This window comes from Haliotis asinina, chromosome 2 (genome assembly GCF_037392515.1).
Source record: "Haliotis asinina isolate JCU_RB_2024 chromosome 2, JCU_Hal_asi_v2, whole genome shotgun sequence".
NCBI classification, from domain to species: Eukaryota; Metazoa; Mollusca; class Gastropoda; order Lepetellida; family Haliotidae; genus Haliotis; species Haliotis asinina.
Genome location: NC_090281.1, coordinates 27,978,984 through 27,998,478, shown reverse-complemented (window position 1 = coordinate 27,998,478; position 19,495 = coordinate 27,978,984). Strand labels below are relative to the sequence as shown.

General features: G+C 41.9%; 2 protein-coding genes across 2 annotated transcripts; one reads left to right on the top strand and one right to left on the bottom strand.

Moving 5' to 3' along the window:
• The first annotated feature begins 186 nt into the window (after window positions 1–186).
• On the top strand, window positions 187–9,826 carry LOC137272420 (3-oxoacyl-[acyl-carrier-protein] reductase FabG-like). Its single transcript, XM_067804800.1, has 9 exons — window positions 187–551; window positions 1,446–1,585; window positions 2,523–2,615; window positions 3,334–3,472; window positions 4,762–4,802; window positions 5,074–5,143; window positions 6,056–6,092; window positions 7,099–7,174; window positions 9,278–9,826. The coding sequence occupies exons 1-9, from the start codon at window positions 515–517 to the stop codon at window positions 9,431–9,433; spliced, it is 789 nt and encodes a 262-aa protein (XP_067660901.1). The 5' UTR covers window positions 187–514; the 3' UTR covers window positions 9,434–9,826.
• Window positions 9,827–12,630: 2,804 nt separating this feature from the next.
• LOC137272418 (3-oxoacyl-[acyl-carrier-protein] reductase FabG-like) lies at window positions 12,631–19,098 on the bottom strand. Its single transcript, XM_067804799.1, has 9 exons — window positions 18,849–19,098; window positions 17,859–17,998; window positions 17,310–17,402; window positions 16,441–16,579; window positions 15,717–15,757; window positions 15,249–15,318; window positions 14,095–14,131; window positions 13,904–13,979; window positions 12,631–13,180 (listed from the first exon to the last, which is right to left on the bottom strand). Exons 1-9 carry the CDS (start codon window positions 18,883–18,885, stop codon window positions 13,025–13,027), a joined length of 789 nt encoding a protein of 262 aa, XP_067660900.1. The 5' UTR covers window positions 18,886–19,098; the 3' UTR covers window positions 12,631–13,024.
• Between the last annotated feature and the right edge of the window lie 397 nt (window positions 19,099–19,495).

Sequence of the window (19,495 nt, the reverse complement as noted above, 5' to 3'; positions counted from 1 at the left end):
TAATTCCAACAGGTTGTTTGTTCCATCTCTGTAACTTAGGTAAGAAACGTTAGTTGCAATGTTTTATGATAAACAGGAGAGTGCTCAAAATAGATTATCTCGTGCTCTTTAGAATGAGAATTTCTGCGTTGTTAATGCATAACGTGTGCACCTAGTGGAGAAACAGTGTGAAGAGCTGTAATGCATATCTACAGCTGCATGTTTAAGGCCGGCGGTTGGGTCATGTTGGCTTTCTTCGTGAGATGCCACATTGGCATGTACACTGACCTAGTAAGGTTCATGTACCGTGAGGCCGACTATCACTGACTGTCAGAGCTAAGGCATTAGGGGCAGCCTCGTTCTGTGTGACTTCGTCGTTACTGAATCAGCGAAATGATTCGTTAGGCCTGGCAACATCGATAGCAGCCCACAAAGCGTCGGTGACGTCTATTGAACGTTTTTAATTTACATACTATACCTCGAAGAGTACCAGTGAAACGTGACAGTTGACAAAAGCAACAGCAAAAGCGACGTGATGGCGAGTTTCGTAGGCCGAGTTGTACTTATTACGGGTAAATATGACGAACTGTTTTTCTTGCACAGATGCATGCATGTAGAAGGTTGTAAAGTAAGCAAGCTCTGGAGCGCCACAATGCTTCGGGGAGTTACGCCGGCCATTTTTGTTATCGCCCTACTGAATGTGCAATGTCATCGTTACAGTGCACGAGCGGGGGGCCATGTCCCTCCAGGAGAAGACTATACGACAATTTTCTATAAATTTTCCTTCTGTTAATTTCCAGTATGTCGGGTGTGATTTGTAGCAAATGTAAGTGATTTGTTTTTTAGAAATAGTGCAGAATGTAATGTGTGTCAGGGAGTGAGATGGGTTGATGGACCCACTGAATGTACTAAAGTTATGTATGTTGGCTTGTGAGTGAGTGAGTTTAGTTTTACGCCGCACTCGGCAATATTCCAGCTATATGGCGGAGGTCTGTAAATAATCGAGTCTGGACCAGACAATCCAGTGATTAACAACATGAAGATCTGCGCAATTGGGAACCGATGACATTTGTCAACCACCCGATCCCGTTAGTCGCCTCTTACGACAAGCATAGTCGACTTTTATGGCAAGCGTGGGTTGGTGAAGGCCTATTCTACCCCGGACCTTCACCGGTAGCTTGTGAGTGAGTGGCTGAGCGAGTGAGCGAGTTAGCTATTTTGGTTTGTGTGCGGATCCTTGCAGAGCCAAGGTAGAAAATTGCGAAGGAAGAATGTGTAACTAATTTGCAAATGGATTTGAATCCCATTGTTCAATAACATTTTCTAGATCTTCCGTCCATTCAGTTAACCAAAAACACACTAAACTAAACGTATTTGCCATAAATAATAAACATCAGGCATCCAGATTTCTGCATAACCTAATTTACGTGTTTGTATTTATTTATGTATGCTCCTCCATTCCCCAGGAGCTAGTGCCGGACTTGGGGAGGGAACAGCTTTGCATTTTGCCAAACATGGAGCCAAACTCGCGTTAACGGGGCGAGATAAGACGAGACTGGACGATGTCGCCAAGCGATGCTCTAACTGCGGGATACCTGCTGATGACGTGAGTGTTGTGAAGTGTATTGTACTTCCGGTTTTGTGCACCATTAGTACCAGGTCGTATTACCTGACACACCCAGTTGACTTTTTACATACATTATGAATTAACACAGATAATATTTTGGTATAGTATCTTCCGATCCGTGCAGTGCGCCTATCTGAGTGAGAACGTGGGTGAACATACCAAAACGTAACATGTTCAAGCATGAATACTGTCTGTTATTCTCAACCCCAAAAGCACTTTGGGCTGTTCAGGCTGTTACACAAAACTCCAAACAGATGCTATACTAAGGGAAAAGAGTAACGGAACACCACTTCATCGCAGTATGTATTCCCAGATTTCAACCACACCGCAAAACAAAGCTTACAAAGGAACGTGAAAAAAGAACAAAGGACACTTGACCTTTCATGTGTCACCCTAATCTTTGTTGCCTTCAGTCTATGTCATGTATCCGTAAATGAAGAAATAGAAAGACTTACAGATTGTTTTCATCCAATAGAAAGTGGAATGGCAGCGCTAATTGTTACCAACACGAGAAGCATGATAGCGTGGATGACATACAGCAGCTCAAACTAAACATGAGCAACAAGATGTTAAAACTCAAAGTGAGGAAAAGCACACTCAAATTCAACGTGAGCAACAACACGTTCAAACTCAACGTCACCAACAGTATGCTCAAACTTAACGTGAACACCACCATGCTAACCCGTAAACTATTGTTAGTATTCGAGCCTGACACATTATTAGGCTATGTGGAATAGTTGGAATATCGCTGAAAGTGGCCTTAAACAATAAACGTGATAACAGAGAGAGCAGAGATTGTGGGTAGAACAGTGGAGATAATAACAGATGATATCCCTTCTCGTTTGATTTACAGATTCTCTGTAGTACAGTGAAGGTGTAACGCAACAGGCGAATTCCTCTCTCGTTTGACTTCCAGATTCGGACCCATTATGGTGACCTGACTGACGCGGCGTTCCGGGCGGCCACTATTGAAAAGACGGTGTCCAAGTTTGGCAGACTCGACGTATTGGTACGTGTGTCAACCACTGGGCGACGTTTATTGCCTGAATTGAAAATAAGACATAGTATACTCACAATACAACATGTGCGATTTTAGTCTTTTGGTCTCACTTTCGAAAGCATAAAAAACATGAACATGTTTTTATCACGCAATTTTAAGCGTGCTAGGGTAGGGTATGTTAGACGTTAAAAACCGGTGACAGATAATCTAGTGTCTGAGTTATATAAACTCACAGACAAACAGACAAAAGAAAGAACACACCCGGTATTTCGGGATTAATTCCCCACTTACTCTCTGTGCAACCCTAAAAAATGTTTGAGTTTACATATGTGTACAAAATTATCAGTATCATTTTTGAATTTCATTTTGCGTTTCTTTTTTTAGAAGCGTGCATATACAATCGTAATGTTAGGATGCTTTTTGATTTACGGTTACACGTGTATGACTGGGTGTAAGTGTTGATCATCCGTTCGTCTCACCCGTCCCACCTGTACTGCAGGTAAACAACGCAGGTTTGGTCTTCCCCGGGGAGTCCATGGGGATGTCGGAAACAGACTGAATCGTCTACGAACTAAGGAATGTCAGGCACTGGCCACGTCCTCAGTGGTTACGATAGCTGTTGTGTTTGGCAGCATGTACACAGTCGTAATTTAAAGATGCATTTGGATTTGAGGTTGGACCATGTATGAATGTTGATCATCCGTTTTTCTCACCTGACGTACTGCAGGTAAACAACGCAGGTTTGGTTTTCCCAGGGGAGTCCATGGGGATGTCAGAGACCCAGTACGACCAGACGATGGACCTCAACATGAAGGTGCCCTTCCTCCTGTCACAGGTGGCTGTTCCCCACTTGGAGAAGACACAGGGTGGGTAACTTTGGGGTAGAGGCAGGGTGGGTACATCTGTTGGAGACGCAGACTGAGTACTGGGGGATGGGGTAGGATGTGTGTGTATGTGTGTGTGTGTGTGTGTGTGTGTGTGTGTCTGTCTGTCTGTGTGTGTGTTTTGTGACGCATGTTTGGTACATCTCTGGAAGACGCAGGGTCGCTACACCTGGAGTATCGGGTGTATCTGTTGGTACATAAGGTGGGTACATGACAGGAGACCCTTATGGGTAGGGCTGCATGGTATTACCGGTATACCGGTATATCGCAATAAGCTTTTCAAACGATACGTATCGCAATATTACTTCTGAGAACCGGTGTATTGGGAAAAAAATCTAACGTTTTTTGTGATCATCCTTACGTTTTGAATTTTAATTTCATTCACAACAAGTTTTTCCTGCGTTATACAGTGGTAGCTGTTATAACCGGCATCTGTTCATACCGGCAAGTTGTATATTTTTCGGTGACTGACGGTTTACACAGCTTCCACTGTGCTACGAATTGCATAACAAAAGAGAATAGAGTCCCTGACTAAGCAAGTGAATTTTGAGATTGCTCCTATCTGAGCCATTAGATAATTATATATAGGGACTAATGTAGAAAATAGGATCGACATGTGTAATTAGCGGTACGTACTGTCAAACACTTAAGTTTCCAATATATCGCAATACGTATTGTAATAAGGGTGCCTAATATGCAGTGGAAGCTGTCTAAACCGGCAGTCATCGGGACTGAAAAAGTAATCCTGTTTAGACAGAATGCCGGATTATAGAGCTTATGATAAATGTACAGGCCAAGGACGGGACTGAGATTATATACTGGTGTTGGCAATTTGCCGTATTGGTCAGATGTCTGTTATGACAGCTTCCACTGTATTGCAATACATTTCATTTGCCAATACACAGCCCTACTTATGGGTACACGTTGAGGTGACTTAGGGTGTGTATTGTGCCTTTGTCTCCAAATGAGAGTGATGAATTGGAAAAATACTCATCTATAAGAAAACCTTAGCTAGACATCAAGGCATCAACAGAAGGGTGAATTTGGTGTTAGACTGCTGGATGCTCAAGGTTGTGGACAAGGGCTACAGCTAGAAACCGTTTTTGATACCATTCAATAAATATTATTATTTGTTTACTTTTGACTTACAAATAATATCCCATGATGTACCATCGTAGTATTGTGCGTTCGTATAAAACGTGAAAGGTGTAATTCAATGCCATCAAACACTGTTTTTTCCTTTGAAGAATTTAACATGATTTTCGTTGCAGGGAACATTGTAAACATTTCAAGTCTTTTCGGGGCTAGGGCGGTGAGTGAAACTGTTTTTTCCTTTATGAAATGTTTGGTCATTTTTCTATATTTGGGACCCGTGAAGAACCCTGGTTAAAATTGTTCTTCACTAACCAATGTTTGTCGTGAGAGGCGACAAACGGGTCTGGTGGCCATATCGCAGACTGTTGCAGTTGAAACTCATATATTCGGACGTTCACGATTCCTCCTATATTGATAAACGAGTTTCAACTGTTGTTTATAAATCAACTGTTGTCATGGGGATACTCCAAGTGTGGCATGTGTTCCAGACGCCGATGACTGGAATTTACTGCGTTAGCAAGGCCGCCCTGGACATGTTCACTCAGTGCCTGGCTTTGGGTGAGTAGAGGCGGTGGGGTGACATAGTGGTTAAAGTGTTCGCCCGTCACGCTGATGAGAAGTTTGAAAACAGTTTCTGCTGTCCCCCACTGTGATAGTGCTGGAATATTGCTAAACTCGGCGTAAAACTAAACTTGCATACTCTTACTAGGGCGAATTAAATTGCTACGAACTAGTGTAGGGAATCGATTGAAATATCACAAATGATGACTGTTTCATTACTAACGAACAGTCATCGAAAACAATTTTTGTAATCGTCATCTTTTAGATTTTTCTATCCAGGGTGTTATTGCAGATATGTACGACATGATGCACCTTGCTGCTTTAAAGTGATGGCTAATATATCATGAACATATACTTCCTGGAGTCTTTAACAACTATTCAGTTATGACTTTTCAATTGGTGCAGTTATTCTTCTGAGCAAAAACATGTTTAAGGCCCTGACAGTTTCGAAGATAAGTTCCATTATCAAGTGTTTCAAACACTAAAACATTCGTTCCAAAATCGTTTGTGTTCGATATTGAGAAAATGTGATCGATTTCTTGGTCGGTTGGTCACCGAGACCAATCTTCGATTATTTCAAATAATCAGAGTTGTTGGCGATCTATAGCCCGATTTTATAATTGTCCTCAATCGTTATACACTGACTTAGATTTAATTGCTACTTTTAAATATCTATCTGTTATGATCTAGTTGTTTTACCGTCCATCGTTGACAGGTTTTTATCATTTAATTTTAATCATTATAAATCTCTACCTTGTTTTAGTCACTATATGGCTGAAATATTGCCGATCTTAACTCACTCATTTAGTTCAGACAGGGTGCAAAAAATGTTTGACTGGCTGAAAGTATCTGTATGTATGTTTATTGTAACCTGCTAGATGTTTATGCAAGATTTATTTTATTTTGCAGAGCTCGCGCCCAAGAAAGTTCGGGTGAATTCTGTGAAGTGAGAATTTGCTGTTCATGATATTGATGACCAAGATCTTTTGTGGATAAATCTTCTTTTAATTGTTTGACACACAACATTTCGTGTCGTTTCAGACGCCTTCGTCAAATGACCCAGAAACGTTGTGTGTCAAAGAAGAAAAAGAAGATTTATCCACAAAAGATCTTGGTCATATATAACAACTTCTAAATGCCGCTAAAAGATATTATAATATTGATGCCTAGCGAGTGACAAGTAAGGCTGATAGATTATAAGTGTTGCCTGCGTGTAGCTAACCTTACAATGCAACATAGATGACAGCAGAAAGACACTTAAAGGCGGCTATACCCAACGGTCTGCCTGTTTTCGAGTATATGTATTTAGGGTAATCATCTGATCCAAAATTGATATATACTACTCAAAAGTAGTTAATGAACACGATAGTTTTTCATATTACAATCAATACATCATTCTATAAGTATTACACAAGAAGTCGGTCTCACATACCCTGAACCACATTATTTTCCAATCCAGTGAGTCCAGATTTTACCAGCTAACTGGGACTGCTTTTTTTATTTTAAATGGAGTTAGATATTACTGGTTCTGTGAACATATACATTTAGAGACTAATTGTTAGTCAGTCTACATCATACGTATTTTCTTGTAAGTTGATTGTAAGGTGTTCTGAATCATATTTCTAGGTGTACTATCTGCCCCAAGCCAAGTCTTATTTAACGCTGGAAGACAGCATGAAATGTACTAAGAAGGAATGTGGTCTATCAATACCAACACAATCACAGCCAGTTCAACTTTGTAATTTTTATCACAACAAGATATCTAATTGGCTGTCCGTCAACACAAGTACTATCATATACGGTTCATTCGTACCCCGGATAAAAATCGTCACGATATGGTGGAGAGATTGCCTATGTGACGTTAAATATTTACTCTCTCACTCAGATAAAACTCACTGTCTGTGTTCCCCGTCAAACTAGCATGTAAGCTCTTGGCACCATTTTTGCTTTAGCCCAGGCACTGTGCCGACTCCGATATTCGGACGAGAAGGTTCTGTCCTCCACGGCAAAGACGACGAGATACAGAAAGTGAGTGTAACTTAGGATGTAGGATTGTAGCACTGTAGGATGCGTCGAAATACACGTCACCTATTACATCAATAGATATAGAGAGTACTACACGAGGTCTCAGTTTATACGAATTATACAATCGAGTGTCCTTGTCACGAGGTCATGAGTATCGCATGTAATGAGACGGAGTGTAATATTGTATTTATTACCCACGTCTCACATACATTAAATTGACCAAATATTGTATTTTTGTCATTTTTATGGTCTCAAAACGAAACTGGCTTCATACAGAGGTTGCGGAGGAATTGTGTACTTTATTACCCACGTGGTCAACGTACGGGTAGCTGCATGTGTCGTGACGACGTGACCTGAGATTCTAACGATTTGGTTGGATAACGAGAGATGACCTCTCATGCAGTTACGTGACCGAACTACGTTTCCGTTCACAACAAGCACGTGAATTCACGTCATTACAGTGTAACGTCATGCAAAAAGTGTACAACAGTACAGCATTCTTCCGCAAAGTCTTTCTGAAAACGGTTTTGGCTTTTCTTTTGAAACCATAAAAATAACAAAATTGATGCACATTGGTAATAAATAAAATACCACTCTCATTACGTACGAATTATACGAAACTCGTGACCTTCCTATAGCGGTGTCCATATGTTTACGGAAGTGACGTCACAAACCACGCTCACTCAGACATGGGTAGGCAGAAAGCCACAATGGTTGATGATAACGATGGGAACCGGTGTAGCGTGAAAGGCAAACAATGGTCGGATTATGTACTTAACATTTTATTTCTATCTAATAGACACCCCAGGTCAGTTCACCCTCGAATCTGTGAGACCCTTCAAGTAACTGAAAGCATATGAATATGTGGAAAGTGGACACGTTTTTCCGACACAGTACCACAATGTCGATGACAAAACACCTCTGTGCTTGCTGGATATCTGCTACGAGAAAATTATGTCTGTGAGATGACTGTTTAACTTACATATTGAATTGTTAGGAATAAAGAATATATTGCTGATGCCTACTACATGTGTGTCTGGAAAGTTTTGAAACCACCCTGTTGGTGAGATTAGCCTAGATCAAGGCTGCTTTTGTATGTGTTTTTTATAAGTAGGAATTAATGTAATGACATGGTAACTCAATGCCATTTAAAGATTTAGCTTAGATCAATGCTACTTCTTTATCTGTTTTCATAAGAAGGAAAAGCTGTGATGAAATGGTAACTCAATGCCATTTAGATGCATGTGTTGTTATAGTTGACAAGGAAGGTTTGGGGTGGTGTTTATGTAACATGTATGACTGGCAGGTGAGGCAGATTACTCACCTTTCCTGATTATGTCATTGACAATATGTAAGCAAAGAAACAGTAAGTGAGGGATTATTTGTTTAAAATTTGTATTGTTTGAAAGAAATGCGAGACAAACACTTGGGAGTTTTTGCATTACATTCTTGCTTTAAAAAACGAAGACTTGCAGTATTGGACCAGAGTGAAGTATGAAATCTGGATATTGTCAATTAGATACTTTCCACAAATGTTTTAGAAAAATAAAGGTTGTGTACCTGTCTCATTATACAACACACCAAACGAAAAAAGAAAACCAGATCGGGAGGAGTTGTTACGCATGACAAGTCAACGATCAAATGTATGCAGCTTGTGTGGTTCTCTCGTGTTTATGTTTAACTTCTGCCTACCGGAAGTACTCGGGCGCGTCACGTGATCAAAACACTGACGTCACCGTGGCCTCTCCTATGGTATTCGGACACCCGTTTCGTATAATTCGTATGCAATGTGACCTATTAGCTATTCGCTGTGTAGTAGTCGCTATTGACGTGTCACATCTCAAATGAGGGTGACAACTGAAAATATTACCCGCTGCCACAGTAAATGGCAAACTTTCCGCCGCGAAGCTGTATCTCTAACAGTTGAATGACGTCATGGTATGATGCATGCAGTGCCCGGAGTTTGAAAATTGTTCGACTAGCTGTTTAAGCTGAATTAGACATGTAATGAGATGTCTTCGGATCTTATGTTTAGGGGGGATTGTAATAGGAATGATCCTTGTGGTAATACATTTATTATTATAGGTTATTATTATACATTTACAGCTCTTGGAGGCACAAGCCAATGCCACCCCTCTCGGCAGACTGGGAACACCCCAAGATGTGGCTGAAGCTATTGGCTACCTTGCCTCTGACGCTGCGAGCTATGTGACAGGACAGATCCTTTTAGTTGATGGTGGTCGAGGCTGTACCTTAAAGTGAAGCTCGGGTTGTGAAGTCGAAGCGGAATACACATCAGCTAAACTCAGCATGATCAAACTAGATCTGCTTATAAGCTTGGATTATTTTGGATAATGCGTATGTGTAGTAAAGATGAGAAGTGAATTGTCGCATACGTAGAGCCGCTTGATGCTTGGTGGGAGTAGAGTCGCCCGCCATAGAATAATAACATTACATAGTTATGGCAGCTTGAACTGGGAGGTTGTAGTCAAAGTATGTATCCTGTATGGGGACACAGACACAGACACAGACATGGGGAATATAAGGATTGTATGCGAGAATATTGAAACTGGTTTTAATTGTTAAAGTCATGTGACATTAATCATTTTTTGCCATGAGTGCTCCTCTTGTCAGAATAAAGAACAATTTATCGTTCTTTTTGCGTTTATATTTCTCTTTTAATTATTCCACTAGATTCAGGTAGCACGTTTTCTTGAGGTTTGGAAAGGTACCCTTGCTATGCTCAGTCTATGCGTGAAGAACAGGTGAAGGCAATAGGGCTCGATGGATTGCAATTGCTGAATCTCCAATAGTAATTAATCGATGATAGAAATGAAAAATAAAAGAACTGTCGATGCTACGATAGTGTGTGTGACTATCGATAGCTTAGTAATTGGCTTCCGTTGATAAATGCGCAGCGCAAGATACAGGAGCTGGGAGCTGGGAGCTGGGAGCTGGGAGCTTGAAGCTGGGAGCTTGAAGCTGGGAAAAGCTGTTTGGGAGCAGACTTGCAGCTGAAGCTTCATTGTGTGTGAACCCATGCTTGCCATAAAAGGCGACTATGCTTGTCGTAAGAGGCGACTAGCGGGATCGGGTGGTCGGGTTCGCTGACGTGGTTGACACGTATCATCGGTTCCCAATTGCGCAAATCGATGCTCATGTTGTTGATCACTGGATTGTGTGGTCCAGACTCGATTCTTTACAGACCGTCGTCATATAGCTGGAATATTGCTGAGTGCGGCGTAAAACTAAACTCACTCACTCACTTATTGAGTTTGTGTTTTAAACGTTTACTTGATCCGGGTTTCAGGTTTCCTGTCAGTTATTTAAATAGACCGAAACTACCCCAACTCGTTTTTATTCCATTTGAACAATACATTCATTCGGAAAATGACTTCAAATGAGACAATTTAAGGGAAAAAGACTATTGCAATAGTATTGGAATAGTTGGTCGCAACAGACTATCGCTATCGCAATAGTTGTTCCCCTCTCAATAGTCACCCCATTTCAGCAACCAGTGCTTGTTGTAACAGGCAATTCACAGGATCGGTTGGCCTGGCTCGCGGACTTGGTTGACACGTCATCGTGGCCCACTTGTGCAGACTGATGTTCATAATGTTGATCACTGGATTGGACAGTACTGTTTACAGAACGTCGACACATAGCTGGATTACTGCTAACTGATTAACCAGCCAACCAACCAACCAACCAACCAGACAACCAGACATTGTATATTTAGTCACATCAGCAGTCGGTTGGTGATATAACAATATTAAACTAGTCGGGTTTCATTCCGCTGGCTCGACACACAGTTTAACAAACTTTTACACCATTAACTTGTCAAAATCATAATATATACCGCCAGTTCAATCAGTCTTATTTTCCCCCCAGAATTATGTTTACGTCCTTTATCTGAGTAGTACAGTATAGGTAGCTCCGTAGTACACGAGTGTTGTGTTACGAGTGTGTATTTTCTGTATATTTTAGTTATCAATTAAGTAATAATTATTATTGGGTCACAACGTTTAGTGTTTTGAATAATAATTATGATGGGTCACATTTTGTATAATAGATGGTCAACACTTTTTGGATTCTGGTTTTCCGGAAATAATCTGCTCTTGGTTTTCTATTTGCTGCTTCCGGGAGACTGCTAGAGATTTCTACAGTGTTGGCGATGGTCGTATGTGCCGGAACTTTCGTGAAATGACCATATATATATATAATAAATGAATATATATAAAAAAGCTGGTTGCCGTGTTGCGACACGGACATTCACTGGTGTTACATCATCGCCAACAATCCGTCAACACCTGAATCTACATTAACCGCAGTCAGACCGATTTTCAACTTGTCTTTGTTCTGTTTTGCTGGTTCACAGGGGATTTCTTACATTGTTTGTCACGGTAAATTCTTAACCGTAACAATTGTGAAATATCATGCTGTTCACAGATATGTATAAATATAATGGTCAAAATAAGCGTGTAAATGAAGTGTTACATGTTGTACAAATCTATGGATAAAAGTGGAATGATTGGCAAATAAAGTATGGAAGGTAGTGCAGAAGCTGAGAAACTACAATTAGGAAAAGCCATTATTTTTGCAATCAATGGATTAACGTGTTTGCATTTAAATCCAAATAATTTATTCTTTTGTGAAAAATAAATTCCACCCTCTGAAACAGTTGTAAGCCATTTTTCAACTTTCTTCCATATGGAAATTGATTGAAATGTTGGCTCAAAATTAGTCATCAATGTCTTCCAGTGAAGATCCGGGTTAGAACTGACCTTCAGTAGCTCGTGCTTGTCGTAAGAGTCGACTAACGGGATGGGGAGGCAGATGAAATATTTCCCAGCATCACTAACACCTACTGTCTTACTGGTCTCTTTTGAAGAGACACCGTGTGGCGTAAGAAGACCTAGATGGTACTACATGGGAAGCTGAAATGGGTTTTGCTTGTGAAAATAACGGGTTAGAATTGGTCTCCAGCATTCTTGTCCTCAGAGGTGAATAACGGGACCGACTGGCCGGTCTCACAGACTTCGTTGGCACATGATTGACTGGTCACCAATATGTACCATACATGGAATATTGCTGTGTTACTTAAAAAATGGTGACATTGCAATTGCTCACTATATTACGATAGTCTATTAAATTAGGTGTAACAGGATATGATGAATAATAACATTTTAGATAGGCTAGTATTTCTATTGAGATATTATATTCTCAGCAATATTCTAGCAACACTGCTGCTTACAGGCCTTAAGTCATACAGTTATAACGTTAACTATAACACCTATCTGGCATTGCTGAACTATTGCTGACTCCATCCCTACAGTAGAATAAGGTAGCTGTAATATCGCCCTATACAGGCCAGTCACGGCTTATACTGGAACTGGTGTGTGTATTCGGCATCATGTAACAGTATTCAATCAGTATTTGCATCAATTCCACGTGTAGAATGATTTTATAGGGTTTAAAGAGAGTCTAGAATGCATGACATGATACACAAGTACAACAAATATGCAACGATTAACAGCTGAAGAGATAGAGAAAGAGTCATTGAGATGGTACAGATGGTGTCGACAGTGCTGTTGCCAACGTTATAACACTGGGGTCACCGTAGACAGACCATGAAGTGGACGTCCACACAACACGTCGTCAACACATAGGTAGCCCCGTCACTAAGAAATGAGGGTAACGTTTATTTTGGCGTTTAGTATAGGAGTAATATCGCGGACAGCGAGCTGTCTGATAGATATCTATATGGGATACGAAGTACTTTGACAAAAATCTGTCAGATCAAGCTGACATAACGGCATGATGTAACTATTCTACGGCGGACGATACTCCTCTTCACTTCAAGGCACAGCCTCGACCCCCATCGACTAAAAGGATTTGTCCCGTCACATAGCTCGCAGCGTCGGAGGCAAGGTAGCCAATAGCTTCAGCCACATCTTGGGGTGTTCCCAGTCTGCCAAGAGGGTTGGCACTGGCTTGAGCATCCAAGAACTGTAAATATATAATGATATCATAAGTAAGTAATGATATCAATTCAAAAATAGTGATTTTTCTGTGTTAAATCTTCTTTTTATTCTCTACGACTGTTCAATTTTATCTGATGATGGCGCTAGAGCAAGCCTCGAAACGTTGTACTAAAAAAAGAAAGAAGATGTAAACCAGAAGAGTCTCTATGTTCCTGAAACAGCATCTAAAATAAGCATCTGATATTAAGAATAGTACGTCAAGAAGAATTCCCAATCACCGTAACATCATGATCTGAAGATGGATGACAACTGTCATCGTAACCAAATTGCGTAGAAGGATGCTCATGATGTTGATCACTGGATTGTCAGGACATACTTTCGGTTAGTCACCGAGTGTACCAAAAAGGTTCAATGCTCCATCAACGGGCATAGAATGTATCTACTGACATAGATGGTGACATGTATTTCGTTGTGTCCGACACCACAACTTGAGTGAGTGAGTGAGTGAGTGAGTGAGTATGGTTCTTATGCCGCTTTGAGTAATATTCCAGCAATATCATGGCGGGGGAGACCCGAAATGGGCCACTCATATTGTACCCATTTGGGGAACCGAACCGAATCGGTGTGACAAGCGAACGTTTTGACCACTTGGCTACCACCCACCACCCCCTCCCTCACAACGGCTGATATCTATCTGACCAACACCGACGTTGTTTACGTTCTAATTATTGATGCCGTAGTTGCTGACCTTCTGTATCTCGTCGTCCATGCCGTGGAGTGCAGAACCCTCTCGTCCAAATATTGAAGTCGCCACAGTGCTGGGGCTAAAACAAGAAAGGTGTATAGATCTGAGATACTGGTTTGGCGTTTAATATAGACTGAGAGATTGCTACTGAACTCTGAGATGTAAATGAAAAGTGAGTCATTGTGTTCTCTTACCTCACAGAATTCACCCGAACCTTTTTGGGCGCGAGCTCTGGGGAAGAAAAATATAACCACACAAATACATGTCATGTTAGTATACGATGAACACAAACATAAACACTTAGAGTTCGAGAAACTAAATCTGAGGATATAACTAGATACTAGGGGTCACTTTTAAGAGAAAACGACTATTGCGATAGTGATAGTTTACTGTGACCAACTATTCCAATAATATTGCAATTTTCCTCCTTGAAGTCACCTCCCAAATGAATGTATAGGTACAGTATATATGAACTAAATACAAGTTCAAGTTATTTCAGTCTCTTTAAATAACTGACAAGAAACTTGAAACCCAGATGAAGTAAATATTTAAAACATAAAATCAGTGGAGCTGCAAGTCTCCACTCTAACAACACCATCCCACCCCCCTCCCCCCACCCCTCCCAAATTTAAAAACAAATTATGAACCATGTTTGTACTTTGCGCTGTGCATTTACCAACGGAGGTTGATTACTAAGCTAACGATATCGGTAGTTTCGTTTCTACCATCGATTAATTGTTATCGGTCACCCAAACGGTCATCCAACGATCAAACCAGTTACTCCATGCACCCTTCACAACCACATCCGGCGCTCAACCCCATACTCATACCCACCCGAAACAGTTTGTCCACTCAAAAGAGTCTCTCAGCACAGAACTCGCCTTTCAGCCAGCTACCCACATAACCGAAGCAACCGAACACAAACATTCAACCCACATTATCAACATCAGGCGAGAGACCACACCCACAGAAAACCCTTTATGGATTAAACGCACCCACAGTCCATCCATACGAACACTCGCCCCACCCATTTACCCATCCATCGGCAGTCATCCATCCACCCATCAATCGACAGTCCCCTATCCACCCAACCATTGACATTCACCCGTCCACCCAGCAATCCACAGTCACCCATCCACCCAGCCATAGACAGTCACTCATCCACCCTGTCATTGACAGTAGTCAACCCACCCATCCTCCCTGCCATCGACAGTCACCCTACATAGACACTCGGCCAGACAGTCACCCATCCACTCTGCCATAGACAGTTACAGATCCACTCAGCCACGAACAGTCACCCATCCACCCCTCCATCCCCTGACAGTCAACCACCCACCCAGACACTCACCCAAAGCCAGGCACTGTGTGAACATATCAATGGCAGCCTTTGCGACGCAGTAGATTCCAACCTCCGGCATCTGGAACACGTGTAACCGCATCTGCATTTCCTTGTCGACAGATGATTTTGTTCTCAGTACTGACTTCTCTCTATCAATTACACTTTACAATAATTTAGCCAAATGAAATTATTCCTTAAATTAGTGAACTGCGAATCTTTTAGCTCTGGTCATCTGAGAGGTGATCTAGGTTTCCTTAAATCCGTTAATACGAACAATATTTGAGAAAACCCTAACGAGTATTCGTCCTTAATACCGATTTGATAAGTTGTGTCAATCTTTTTATCGAGTCTGACCACCCGATCCCGTTCATAGCTGTAACGAAAGGCTTAGGATGCTGAAGATCAATTCTAACACTGATCCTCACGGGTCAGGCACTGTGACCAAACCATTCACACAATAAACCTAGTTGAACTCACAGCCCTTGTCCCGCAAAGACTTGATATATTTACAATGTTTCCTGCAAGGAGAAAAAAAAAGTTAGTTCCACTGTGTTTTGGGAATTGAATTACACCATTTCCGTTTTACCACATGCAAGACCACGTGGTAAGGCAGAGCATGGGTAAGTGTTTGCATCTTAAAGGTAAATTCAATATTTAACTGTTTTCCTTTAGAACAAATATCGCTCATGTCCCCAGTGACATTGAGCTCAGAGCTTAGTCTAGCCATCAAACCCACCTACTCTTTCTCGCTCTGTCTCATGGGTGGATGTCATGTGTGGAGTTCTGGATATTTGGGACCGCATCTGTGGATGGACCCAACCTACGTCTCCTCAAAAGTGTATCAATCCAGCATCTCCCCCTGATGTATCCACCCTGCATCTCCCCACATGCCGCCCTATCCATAAGGGTCGTCTCTGATGTACGCACCTCATGTACCCACAGATACACCCAACACACCCCCAGATGTACCAACCTTCCGTCCTCCAGAGATACACCCACCCTGTGTCACCTCCCCGCCCCCCTCACCCCACCCCGATGTACTCACCCTGCGGCTCCAACAGATGTACTCGCCCTGCCTCTACCCCAGATTTACCAACCCCGCGTCTCCCACAGGTGTACACGCCTTGCGTCTCCGGTAGATGTACCCACCATAAGCCTCCCAAAGATATACACAACCAGTGTCTCCTCTAGATATACCCACCTTGTGTCTTCTCCAAGTGGGGGACTGCGAGCTGTGACAGGAGGAAGGGCACCTTCATGTTGAGGTCCATCGACTGGTCGTACTGGGTCTCCGACATCCCCATGGACTCCCCGGGGAAGACCAAACCTGCGTTGTTTACCTGCAGTACAGGTGGGACAGGTGAGACAAACGGATGATCAACACTTACACCCAGTCATACACGTGTACCGTAAATCAAAAGGCATCCTGAAATTACGATTGTATATATGTTGCCAAAACACCACAGCCATCGCAAACAGGTAGGACGTGCCCAGTGACTCACGTTCCTCAGTTCGTAGACGATTCAGTCTGCATTGACGGGCTAACGGCACGTCCCATACTGGTCGATGTGTCCTGGTGCCCACTGCAAGCGGTCATCTCATCGTTGTGTTCCAGCAGATGCGGTGGCCTAAAGCTGTGGATGCTGATGACGTCACTGAACATCCGGTTGCGCAGGTGGATAATGGTTATATCACCTGGTGCTCATTCTAGGTCTTCATTTCTTGGACTGATTTTCATGATATTCCACACACAACACTGTAAAGGTTATATGTGGTGTTTGGGCAACACTGAACAATGCGCATGAATTGTACGTCACAACCAACCTTTGAATAATAATCCTGTACCACCCGGATTTGTACTTCCTTTTGTACGGTGTAGTGGTCACCAACTGTACCCTTAGAACATCTAAATGTTTCAAATAACCCCGAAAACGCAAACATTCGAGAGAGAGATGAAAAACATTGTAAAATGTGTTTTTCTTTTAGCTTTTGCACACTGGGACAGACCAAAATCACATATTACGTATTCAGACAAGAAACGTCGTCCAACGATCGCACTCGTACACTCACCAGTACATCGAGCCTGGCAAACTTGGCGACTGTCTTTTCAATGGAGTCCTTCCTGAACGCCGAGTCAGTCAGGTCACCAGAAATAGTCCGAATCTGGAAATCAAATAGACCATATGAATTCATGTCTCATGTTCCCAACTCCAATGTTCTTCACAGAAGCTCGGCTCTGTACTTGTTTGTTCTTGTATTACCTGTAAGTATCTAAGCCAGATGTCGCCAGCCAATCGTGTCTGGAGCAAACAGTCCAGTGAGTTACTTCATGAGCATTGAGTACACAGTTAGGATAAGGATACTATGACATACTATGATACTACAGTCTTCATATCAACAGATTTCTAACCACTGTCACGTTGGATGATGAAGTTATTTACATACATCCTTTATCAGAGTCAGACGTTTGACCATACGATCCTGCTGGCCACCTCATACGTTGGTGAAGATAAATTCTAACTCGGAATTTCACAGGTCTACGAACTATCTACGAACGTGTTGGATTTGGGATGTACAGCATCGGAAGTACATCCGGAAGTTGGCTCTCACAACACTCACGTTGTCAGCAGGTACCCCGCACGCCATGCATCGCTTAGCGACGTCTTCAAGTCTCGTCTTATCTCGCCCCGTTAGCGCGAGTTTGGCTCCCTTTTTGGCAAAATGCAAAGCCGTCCCCTCTCCGAGCCCGGCACTCGCTCCTGGATAATGGAGAAACGGGATGTCATTTAGAAACATCGAAAAGACATCATTTATACAAACTTGGCTTTGCCTTAACGCAGAACACTATTGTCAACAATGAACAACCTGCAACAATGTTGGCAATAGACACATTCATCAACTTCAGTAAACCCCTATAACGTAATAGGCTAATGCATGTACAACATTTTGTAAGTCATCACAAGGGGTTATATCCGAATCAATTATACGGTGTGTATTTGGTCATTTGTAAGGGGCGAATGAAGTCTGGATACTTTTACATGATTTGTTTACGGGATTCGTTGCCAGTTGGTTTTAATTGTTTTCCCTAGGCTCTGCAAAGATCCAGTGAGCCTGCATTCGAAGCCAATACCCTTCTACCTTGGTGATTTCGGTGTCTTCCCTATTTCAACTCACACAATAAGACAGCTGACCTCAGCTCGTTCACTCACTCACCCACTCACTCACAAGTCAATATTGAACTAATCTGTACGTCAATGCGGCTATAAATCCAGCTCATTCGCCGACATCCACTTTATTTCTATAAAACATAAACCAATTAATGCATTCATATACTCTGAATACACGCGTCGGAAATTAAGAGATCGAAACATGAATTAAATTATAGAAAACTGTAGCATTGTGTTCTGCTGGAGTGACATGGCCCCGTGTGTGCAATGTAACGATGATATTGCACATTTGGCAAGGCTATAACAAAAGTAAACAATCTCCATATGTCTTGCTCCATATAACTCCTCGACGCTTTGATAGCGTTCCTGGGAGGGCTTGAGATTACAACCTTCTACATGCATACATGTATTTCTGTGCATGAAAATAACTTGTCATATTTACCTGTGATAAGTACAACTCGGCCCACGAAACTCGCCATTCCGTCGTTTCTGTTGTCACGATTATCTAGCTGGTTAACATCTGTGGGGAACAAATATGTGAATCATTGTCCTCCCCGAGGTAAATTATGTAAATCCTAAAGGGTAAGCGGAGGTTTCGATGCTATGCAGACTGCTGTTTTCGTGTTACAGTAACCAATCATTTTGCCGATTCGGGCGCAGTCGGTCAGAGCGAGGCTGAGGCTCTCCATTCACAACACATAGAGAAAGCTCGTGTCACTGAACCCTAGGTGTGTCAATCAAAATGACCTGACACACATTGCGGCAGATATTGCTTCCATCCGCCATCAGAAAAAGCCGCTTTGTGACGAGAGTGTCTTTCATCTGTTAGAACCAGAAGGGCGAGAGACCTAAACTTACACAGACTCTTCCTAAAGTATTGAACTCATTTTGTGTCTAATAATTTTTTATACTCCCAGTACTTTTTATATTACTTGACCAGTGTACAAAAATTCCACACTCTGCATTCATATATACTTGTTTCCATTGTTAACAATACCGTTTCGTTACCAATAAAAACAGATACAATCGCTTCACTTTAGGCTGCACAAAAAAAAGAACATTGTTTTCAAAAGTGACGAGGTGGGTAGG

Bases quoted from the DNA above. Each gene is read 5' to 3' on its own strand.
- LOC137272420 (XM_067804800.1), top strand. From the start codon at position 515: ATGGCGAGTTTCGTAGGCCGAGTTGTACTTATTACGG. The intron at 4,803-5,073 runs GTGAGTGAAACT...CATGTGTTCCAG, and splicing joins GTCTTTTCGGGGCTAGGGCG to ACGCCGATGACTGGAATTTA. The intron at 6,093-7,098 runs GTGAGAATTTGC...TTTTTGCTTTAG, and splicing joins GTTCGGGTGAATTCTGTGAA to CCCAGGCACTGTGCCGACTC.
- LOC137272418 (XM_067804799.1), bottom strand. From the start codon at position 18,885: ATGGCGAGTTTCGTGGGCCGAGTTGTACTTATCACAG. The intron at 17,403-17,858 runs GTGAGTGTTGTG...TTTGATTTCCAG, and splicing joins GCGGGGTACCTGCTGACAAC to ATTCGGACTATTTCTGGTGA. The intron at 15,758-16,440 runs GTGGGTATATCT...TTCTCCTTGCAG, and splicing joins CCACTTGGAGAAGACACAAG to GAAACATTGTAAATATATCA.